This window comes from Babylonia areolata, chromosome 3 (genome assembly GCF_041734735.1).
Source record: "Babylonia areolata isolate BAREFJ2019XMU chromosome 3, ASM4173473v1, whole genome shotgun sequence".
Taxonomy (NCBI): domain Eukaryota; kingdom Metazoa; phylum Mollusca; class Gastropoda; order Neogastropoda; family Buccinidae; genus Babylonia; species Babylonia areolata.
Genome location: NC_134878.1, coordinates 14,143,140 through 14,153,139, shown reverse-complemented (window position 1 = coordinate 14,153,139; position 10,000 = coordinate 14,143,140). Strand labels below are relative to the sequence as shown.

Sequence of the window (10,000 nt, the reverse complement as noted above, 5' to 3'; positions counted from 1 at the left end):
AGGTCATGAGGTCTTTCTTTCTGTTTTTTCTTCTTCTTCTTCTTTTTTTTCAGTCACAACAGCCAAACATTTCAGTCATGAAAGTAAAACATCTAAGGAAGTGTCTATCATGAAAAGAAAACAACGGTAGTAGCAACAACGACCAGATCCCCCACCCACCCCATAGAACGTAAACGTCAGATGTAGCATGTTTAGGTAGATACTCTGTGTGTGTGTGTGTGTGTGTGTGTGTGTGTGTGTGTGTGTGTGTGTGTGTCGCTCTCTCTGTCTCTCTCTCTCTTTGTCTGTCTGTCTCTGTCTCATGTCTGTCTCTCTGTCTCTGTCTCTGTCTCTCTCTCTCTCTCTCTCTCTCTGTGTCTGTGTCTCTGTCTGTCTGTCTCTTTTCCTTTCTCCCTCTCTCTCCTTCTCTGTCCCCCTTTCTCTCTCGCTATATCTCTTCCCACTCTCTCTCTCTCCCTCCCTCTCTTTATCTTTCTCTCTCCCCGTCTCTCTCTTTCTCTCTCTCTCTCTCTCTCCGCTCTTTCTCTCTCTCTGTCTCACAATACAATACAATACAATTTAATGCGATGTAATGCAATGTACTCGTAATACAATGCTATCCAATGAAATACAACATAGCTCAATGCCTATATATTATAATTATTATTTATTTATTTATGTACGCTTATAGTTGACTTCATCAAGTTTTTGCGCCTTATACATATTATTAGTATTGGTAGTAGTCATTTTTTTTAAATGTATTTATATATTATTTACTCACCCCCTCTCAAGGCCTGACTAAGCGCGCGTTGGGTTACGCTGCTGGTTAGGCATCTGCTTGGCAGATGTGGTGTAGCGTATATGGATTTGTCCGAACGCAGTGACGCCGAAACTGAAACTGAAACTCAATGCAGCGCAATACAACACAATACTATATCTTATGTCCACAGCACACAAATTGACGTCAGCGCCATGAACGGCGGGACGGGGCTGGGGGCGGGGACGGAGGGTCGAACGCACGAGATGACTTCCGGGGTGATCCCGCTACGTGACGCCAGCCTGCCCGGACACGTGAAGCTGCCGCGGCGCTACGAGAAGGCCGCCATGGGAAGCAAGGGCATCCCGGTGCGCGTGCGCAAGATCAGCCTGCAGCCCGGGGGGCGGGCCCTGGGGGACTCGCTGTCGGCCCGGCTGGACGACCTGCTGGCCGCCGTGCTGTGGGTCAGACAGGAACTGGTGAGGGGGGAGGGTGGGGGTAGGGGTGTGGAGGGGGGTGTTCTTTGAAAGTGTATATATGTGTGGGGGGCGGGGTGGTGGGGGTGGGTGGGAAGGTCGGGGTGTCTTTTTTCTGTTTCGTGTGTGTGTGTGTTTCTGTCTGTGTGATGTGTATTAGTGTGCGTGCGCGTGTGCGTCTGTGTGTCTGTGTCTGTGTGTCTTTTTGTCTGTGACTCCTGTGCGGCTTAGCCCTCGCTACAAAAAGAACAAGAGAGGCAAGGCCTTCAAGACTATCTTGTGATATACTTTTTTAATCGTTAAAATGTTTTATGTCTTTGTTATTATGAAGCTTTGGGAAAAAAAAACAAAAAAAGACCTAAGAGCAGATCTGAGCCCAGCTTGTTCGGGTGGGAAGAAATTGTCTTAGTGACAGCACTGTTGCAGATCTGCGAATGTTATCCAAAAATTAACATTGAAGCATGCTTTTTTTTCTTCTTTTTTTTTTTTTTTTAATAAGCGTGAAAAATCGATTTCGATATTCGCAGTGATAATGCTGTTTAAATCATGTTATTTTGGTACATCTCGGGCATGTAAGAATTCTTTAAAGTCCGCGGTAAAGGATACATTGCCATCGCCTCAAGCACACTGCAACATTTAACCGTTTTCTCTGGATCTATATAGTCTGCTATTGTACGTCCACTCATCAAGAAACCATCTTTGGATCATAATTGCTTGAAAAATTATCGACCTGTCTCTAATCTGTCATTTTTATCAAAACTGCTAGAAAAGATCATATTGTCTCAGCTCTTAGCTCATCTGGAGCAGAATGGCTTACTTAATTCCCACCAGTCAGCTTATAGACGTGGTCATAGTTGCGAAACAGCCCTTCTTAGAATAGTGAATGATTTGCTTTCGGGATTTGATGAGGATAAGATATCTGTTCTCGCTCTCTTAGATTTGTCTGCAGCTTTTGACACTATCGACCACTCTATCCTCTTGAACAGACTTAAAACTTCCTTTGGTATTCGTGACACTGCACTAGCATGGATCACGTCTTACCTGTCAGATCGTACACAGAAAGTGTGTGTAAATGGTACATACTCTAGAGTATCTGCCTTGAAATATGGTGTCCCACAAGGGTCCGTCCTAGGCCCTGTTCTTTTCGTGCTGTATGCGGCTCCTGTGTCGGATGTCATCAGTCATCATGCGATGTCGCATGAGAGCTTTGCTGATGACACACAACTTTATCAGTCGGCTTCCATAGCTGAATTTGATGCACTGGTGACTCAAACACAGGAGTGCATTGCTGGCCTAAAGGACTGGATGACTCTCAACAAGCTGCAATTAAATGATGATAAGACTGAATTGATGATAACCTGTCCAAAGAAGTTTCGTCAACATCCTTCCTTTCCTGACTCTGTTCTGATCAATAGCACACCTGTTTCACTTTCTCCCTCTGTTCGCAGTCTTGGTGTAATCCTGGACCAGTCTCTTTCCTTCCAACAGCACATTTCGAATATCTGTAAAGTTGCATATTTGGAACTGCGTAGAATCAGCTCTATCCGCCACTATCTCTCAACCGATGCAACCAAGACACTTGTATGCTCTCTGGTTCTCTCAAGATTGGATTACTGCAACTCTCTTTTGGCCGGCCTTCCCAAATACCTGTTAGACAGACTCCAACGAATTCAGAATAACGCTGCCAGACTCATTTGCAGAGCTTCTAAATTTGACCATGTTTCTCCTCTCCTTCAGTCTCTCCACTGGTTGCCTGTTTCTGATCGAATAGACTATAAGCTATCCACTCTGACCTTTTCTGCAGTCAACGGATCTGGCCCCAAGTATCTTTCTGAACTCATCCATATCTATACCCCGTCTCGCCAGCTCCGTTCTTCCTCTGATACTCGACTTCTCAGGATACCTCACGTCAGAAGTAAGACCTATGGACACAGATCGTTTTCTTTTCAATCGCCAAAGACGTGGAACAAGCTCCCTGATAACCTCCGTCATTCTGATTCCCTCGCATCTTTTAAATCTCGTCTCAAAACTCACCTTTTCCCTCAGCAATAAGTTTAATTGTGGCAGGTCCACAACTACATGCATGTATATGAATGTGTATTGTGTGCGCGTGTGTTTATGTAAGTTTGTGCCTGCCTATGTGTGCGTATTTGTTAGGGTAGCTGTTAGATACACATGTATGTTAAAATGTATGTATGCAGTGTGTGTGTGTGTGCGTGCGTGCGTGCGTGTGTGTGTGCGCGTGCGTGCGTTCGTGTGTGTGTGTGTGTGTGGTCACATTTTGTTGTGCGTATGTAACATAGATATAATGTTTTATGTTATCAAAAGCGTTTTTGTAAAGCACCTAGAGCAGATTTCTGGATAGTGTGCTATATAAGTATCCATTATTATTATTATTATTATCTAGATGTTCGACAAGTTTAATTACACTCGCCGGGAAACTACGGCACGGTCGATTCAATTTCTCTTTTATGTTCATTCTAGCTAACTCAGTATCCACTTTAACATATTTTTTATGCAGTAAACTCGTCGATGATGTAGTTTGTGTTACTGTATGTGTTCTCTCCAGAATTTGTATTTCTGTTCTTTTAATTGCGAGCAAGAAAAAAAAAACAAGATCTGTACAGACCATCCTAGACTAAGCTGACTGAAACTCATTGAAATGGTCGATTTAGTTTTTTCTTTTATGTTCATTCTAGTTAATTTAGTGTCCACATTAGAATATTCATATGCAGTGAACACGTTGATGGTGTATTTATTAAATTTTAGTGTCACTGTATGTGTTCTGTACAGAATTTGTATTTCTTTCCTTTCAATTGCGAACAATAACAAGAGAGGCAAGGCCTTCAAGACTCACTTGTGACTGAGAGTAAAATACACAAGCTTTTTATGTATTGAGTATAATTTCAAAATGTAAAGTTTAAGATGAGAAAGATCAGTTTAAAGCAAATTAAGTCCCCTTGCATTAATTACAGAGTAATTTCCCTTTTGTACTATCTGCACCAAAACGTTTGCAAAATAAATAAAACTTCCATGCGTTGCAAAAGAAGTTCCTGTTTGAACAAAAAATGATAATAATGACTGCTCTTGTTGTTGGGTCAGAATATCAGATCAAAGTGCCAAGTTTAGAGAATACAAAAAAATATAAATATAACAGTAAATGCAGTTTGCATATAATTAGGCATCATTATTTATTTTTTTGTGCCCATTCCAGTGGTGCAATATTGTTTTAAAGATGACTGGAAAGAACTGAATTTTTCCTATTTTTATGCCTAGTTTGGTGTCAACTGACAAAGTATTTGCAGAGAAAATGTCAGTGTTAAAGTTTACCACGGACACACACACACACACACACACACACACACACACACACACACACAGACAACCGAACACCGGATTAAATCATAGACTCACTTTGTTTACACAAGTGAGTCAAAAATGAGGTCATGCCATCTTCTTACTAAGCATATCCTACGTTTCGGCAATTAGGAAGCGGTAAATGGTGTTTTCAGAATCCAGAGATAGCCTCAACGAAATAAATCGCTAATGATCCGGTAACACAGCTTAATTCGGGATACTTACAACCAATCATTGGTATGACTGTGAAGATTTTTTCCTTCTATTTTTAAGCCAACTTTGGTCTTGACAGACAAAGTATTTTCAGAGAAAATGGCATTGTTAAAGTTTACCGCGGACACACACACACACACACACACACACACACACACACAACCGGGTTATAACATACTCACTTTGTTTACAAAAGTGAGTCAAAAATTACTCTCTTTATTTACATGGTGCGTTAAAGATTGATTTATTTATTTATTATTGTTTTTCAGATCATGCTCAGGCAGCACGACATCCTCCTCAAGCGGCAGTTCTTCGACATCCAGCACTCCATCCTGTCCCTGCAGCAGAAACCCAAACCCCCTCCTCCCTCACCCTCACCTTCCTCCTCCTCTTCCTTCTCCTCCTCCTCATCCACCGCCACCACCACCAACACCACCACCTCCACCACCTCCACTTCCCCTACTGATCCCTCCAGTGCTTCAGACCCCACTACCCCCACCTGCAACACCACCACCACAAACAGCAACAACAACAACAACACCAGTGACGGTTCAGGACATGTATTGAATGGCGAGGTTGTGTCGGACGATGATGGTGGCGGTGAAGGAGGAGGAGGAGGAGAAGGAGGGGGGCAGACGAACGAGGTCAAAGGTCGCCACGTGCAGCGCGTGACGGACTACGTGTTCGAGGAAGAGGACTTCCTCCTGGAGACTTTCGTGGTCCGCCCTTCCTCCAGCGTGACTCTGCTAAGAGGGGACAGTGTGGAGGAGGAGGAGAGGGAGCTGGGTGGTGGTGTGTATGGGAGGATGATGGGCCGGGTGTTGGGGGTGAGGGGGCAGGGCTGGGAGGGGCAGGAGGAGGAGGAGGAGGACGGGGGTTACGGGGAGGAGGAGAGGGACGTGTTCTGCGAGGACCCCTCCTCCTCCTTCCTCTTCTTCCGGCCCCGCACCTCCTCCATGAGGACCTCCCGGGACATGGCGGCCCTGGCCAGACGGCGGGGCAGCAAGGAGCTCATCTGACCCTGAACCCATGACCCCTGACCTTCCTCTCCTGCCTCACCTCTCCTTCATGTGTCTGGTGGTGGTGATCATCAGTGGTGTGTGTGTGTGTGTGTGTGTGTGTTGGTAGTCAATGTGTATGTGTGTGTTGGTAGGCAGTGTGTGTGTGTCTGTCTGTCAGTGTGCTTTCAGTTAGGCCAACAGCAAAGCGAGAGCTCGATAATATTGTTTCTCCACTGCAATGGGAAGTCATTTACAGCTTCTTAGTCTTTTGTGAAGGGCTGTGACTCTCGAACTAAGAGGCAAGATTTCACTGGCTGTTAGTGCCGCAGTCTTGAGGGGCCAGTAGACCTTTGGGGACCATCCCAACGCCGGCTTTCCTGAAACACTCTTGGCTTGGAGAGTGTGGACGTAACTTAGGAAAGTCACTCTCTCAGTCAGATAGAAGCTCAGATCAGAGAGTCCAGACAGCAGTTGCTTCCTCTGCTGTTCTGGTGGTCAAAGTTTGACACAACCGACTGTCATACATATAATGTGTGTGTGTGAGAGAGAGAGAGAGGGGTCGTGTGTGTCAGGTAGTTGTGAGCTGTCGGGATGAGCTGGTCTTGGATCTTATATTTTTTTAGCACAGCGACCATGGATAGTATACGTACCCTCGATCAACGCAACCTTCTCCGAGCCAATGGCCGAAGCCCTGAACATCTTGGCCTCATTGGGCTTTCTCCAAGTAACTGTACCTTTTACGTGTGTCTGTCATAATATGTGAGTGTCTGTGTCTCTGTGTTTGTGTGTGTGATCAGGTGTTTGTAAGTAATCGTCAGTATCAGCTGGGCTTGATCTTATTGAATTAAGCCGTCCATGGAGAGTATGTAGATATCATACGTGGTTATGTGTGGCCAAAAGCGAAAGAGGTGGGGGAGTTAGTGTGTGTTTAGGTGGTATGGTTGAACCGTTATGATAACGATGTACGTGACCAAACAACGGGCTGTGGATTCTACAGGCTGTCCAGCCACGGGAGAAACTGTTAACCCTACACTCTGCCATTTCTTCCCTCCAAACCACACGGCAACAAGGGGACGGGGGGCGTCTCCCATGGAACGGAGACATATCATTGCTTGACGACCCCGGAACTGTTTCCGGATGAGTTTTGTTTTGTTTCGTTTTCCTACAGAGCATGAGGGATCGCTGCAGACTTTTTTTCTTCTTTTTTTTTTCTTTTTTCTTTTTTTTTTCAGGAGAAGTGTCGGCGTGCATGGTATTGTACTGAGAGACGGCACCTATCGTGACAACGGATTTTCTTCCCTTTGAAAATCGGCTTTTCTTCTTCTTCTTCTTTCTCTCTCTCTCTCTCTCTCTCTCTCTCTCTCTCTCTGTCTCTCTCTTCCTTCCCTCCCCCGCGGAATTTTTTATACCATATCTATATTCTGTAGATCCACATCTGTTTCTTTCTTTCATTCATTCATGCGCGTTTGTGTGCGCGTACAAATGTGTGTGTGTGTGTGTGTGTTCTGTTCTTGTGTGCTTTGTATCTGACTGACGAGTTACTTTAAAGCGCTTTGATAGGCTTGAAAGCGCTGAATAAATGAACTATTATTAGTGTCGTGACTTAGCGCGGAATAATCCCCCCTCCGCCCCCTTTTTTTGTTTCCCGCTCATATCATTGTAGTGTGTTTGTGTGCGTGTGTGTGTTAATACCCATTCTAAGAATACACAATTTCAGCAAACTTTTTTTTTCTCTATCAGGGACAAGTCTTGTACGTTTTTTTATTATCATTATATATATTACTATTTTTGTTTATCAGGGACAAGCCTTGTGCAATGCATTTTTTTTCTGGGACAAGTCTTGTATGTTTTCATTTATTTTTATATTTTCATAATTTATCAGGGACTAGTATTGTACTTTTTTTTATATAATTCATTCCGAGAATAAACCACCCCATGTCTTCCGCTCGTCCGTTCAGAAGAGCTGCTGCTGGAGTTACTCCCCTTCCCATCCACTTTCCATATCACATAATATTATTTACTGTATTTGGCCAGTATGTATGAGCTTATATCACAGATAGACATAAGTTTACAGGTGGGCCAACAGCAAAGTGAGAACTGAATAATCATTGGTTTCTCCATTGCAATGGGAATCACTTACAGCTTAGTCTTTTGTGAAGGACTATGACTCTCAAACTAGGAGACAAAGTTGCACTGGTTCTTAGTGCTGCTGCCTTGGAGGCTAGTTTTGCCTTTGGGAACAATCCCCAACGCCGACTGTCCCCTTGGCCGAGAGAGTTGGGATGTAACTTGGGCAAATTCTAGCCCAGATTGTCAGGACAGCAGTTGCCTCCTCTGATGGTCATAGTCGAAAACTAATGACTATCATAGACTGTATCCTTTTCCGGTGACCACCACCGTTCATTAGCTGGGGGAGGGGGAGAAGCTAGGGGGTGGGGTGGGGGTGGGGGAACCCGACTGAGGTGGAATTTTAACCATTTACCTGCTCAAAACAGAAACACCTGGACCTAAAATGCAGTTTGGAATTTTAACTTGAAATATTAAATTGTTCAAAAGGATATTGTTTTTAGCAAGTAACGCTAATTGTGTTTCGTCATTATGCGAGTAAGGAAATAGGAGTTTTGATACAACGTAGGCAAATGGTAGTTTTAACTCTCTTTTGTCTTGACACAGTTGCATCATGATGTTGTTCATGATGGTATTGTTGACGAGTAAGTAATGCCACGTGTGTTTTGCTTTACATAAGGAAGAACATAGTTTTGAAACAACGTGGAAAAATGGCTCTTTTTTGTGACAGATGATAGTGTTGTTAGTGAGTACTCTCATGTGCGTTTTGGCACTGCAGCTATTAAAAGGATATAAGCGTTTTTGATACATCGTAGGTTGGCAATGGCAGTTTTATGCCTTGGAGCTTATTCAGTGGGATATTGTTGTCAGCGTGTAATGTCATGTGCGTAAGTTTCGACAGTACCGGAGTTTGGATACAACGTGGGCACACGTCACGCACGGAAAGGCATACATATGATGCGTTTGTAAGTTGTGCAGTTCTCGTGTAAGGATACATACACCAGGTGTATAATCGTAGCTGACCAGTCTGATTTTTACGTCAACAGTTTATGGCCCAATCCTCTCAGTCCTTTCGCCATTTTAACCAGCCTTCCCCCCCTCCCGGTAATGAAGTATGGCTGCCTACATGGCGGGGTAAAAACGGTCATGCACGTAAAAGCCCACTCGTGTACATACCAAGTGGACGTGGGAGTTGCAGCCCACGAACGAAGAAGAAGAAGAAAAAAAAGAACCAGCCTTCCACAACCCAAGTCAGGTATCTGGGCATTCCACACTTTGGTGGAGTGAGGGAAATTGGGGTGAAGTGGGTTTGGTTCCCCCCCCCCACCCCCCACCCCTAAACCCCCAAGGACCCAACACCATGCTGAAACTGGGTCTCGAACCCTGGCCCCTGGCAAGGGGGTGGGGGTGGGTGGGGGTATGAAGATATAGATAAATGTAAGGAGGGTAATGACTATATCATGATGATGATGATGACAGTGTAGGTCCAACATCGTTGTCAGTACAATATATCAGCTGACTTGACTAATTACTGTAGCTTCTGTAACAGGACTGAACTGAACTGGGCCACTTTTCTTGTCTGGATAGTTTTTGTTGTTGTTGTGTGTGTGTGTGTGTGTGTGTAAGATCGGATTCTTCTCTCCCTTTAGAGAGATATAGATAAACGTAAGGACACGGGTGTGGGTGGGTGTAGTTGAGGGGTATATTATTATTATTATTATTATTATTATTATCATAATCATCATTATTGTTATTATTGTTTCCACCATCATCATTATTATTATTATCATCATCATTATTACCACTATCATCATTATTATTATCATCAAATTACCATTATTATCACTATCATCGTTATTATTATTATTATTATCAGCAGCAGCACCATTATTATTATTATCATTATTATATTTTGTGAGCAGTTGGTACCTCTGTATTCTCAGTGTTTGGTTCTGTATGTAAGAAGTGGTTTTCCAGTGCGTATTATTAAATGGTGGATGGGTTTCTCGTGATTTTGTTGTGTCTGTATCATATCGGTGTGTAATGATGATGATAATAGTGAAGGTCTGGCATCGTTGTCACTACACTATCAGCTGATTTGACTAATTACTGTAGCTTCTGTAATGGACTGAACTGGACCAATGTTCTTT

The 10,000-nt window shown here is 43.7% G+C and overlaps 1 protein-coding gene across 2 annotated transcripts in view; it reads left to right on the top strand.

The window, feature by feature from the left end:
* The first annotated feature begins 966 nt into the window (after positions 1–966).
* The window catches only part of LOC143279754 (uncharacterized), a 13,953-nt gene continuing 4,919 nt past the window's right edge, over positions 967–10,000 (top strand). Inside the window, exons 1-2 of one of the 2 annotated variants that reach the window (XR_013054947.1) lie at positions 967–1,215; positions 5,052–5,878. Coding sequence is in view for 1 of the 2 variants with exons in the window: in XM_076583881.1 (XP_076439996.1) it covers positions 1,003–1,215; positions 5,052–5,801 (963 nt within the window). In the remaining variant the exon portion in view is untranslated. Of the gene's footprint in view, positions 1,216–5,051; positions 9,464–10,000 lie in introns of those variants that run through there. The other variant, XM_076583881.1, reaches the window with a different exon arrangement.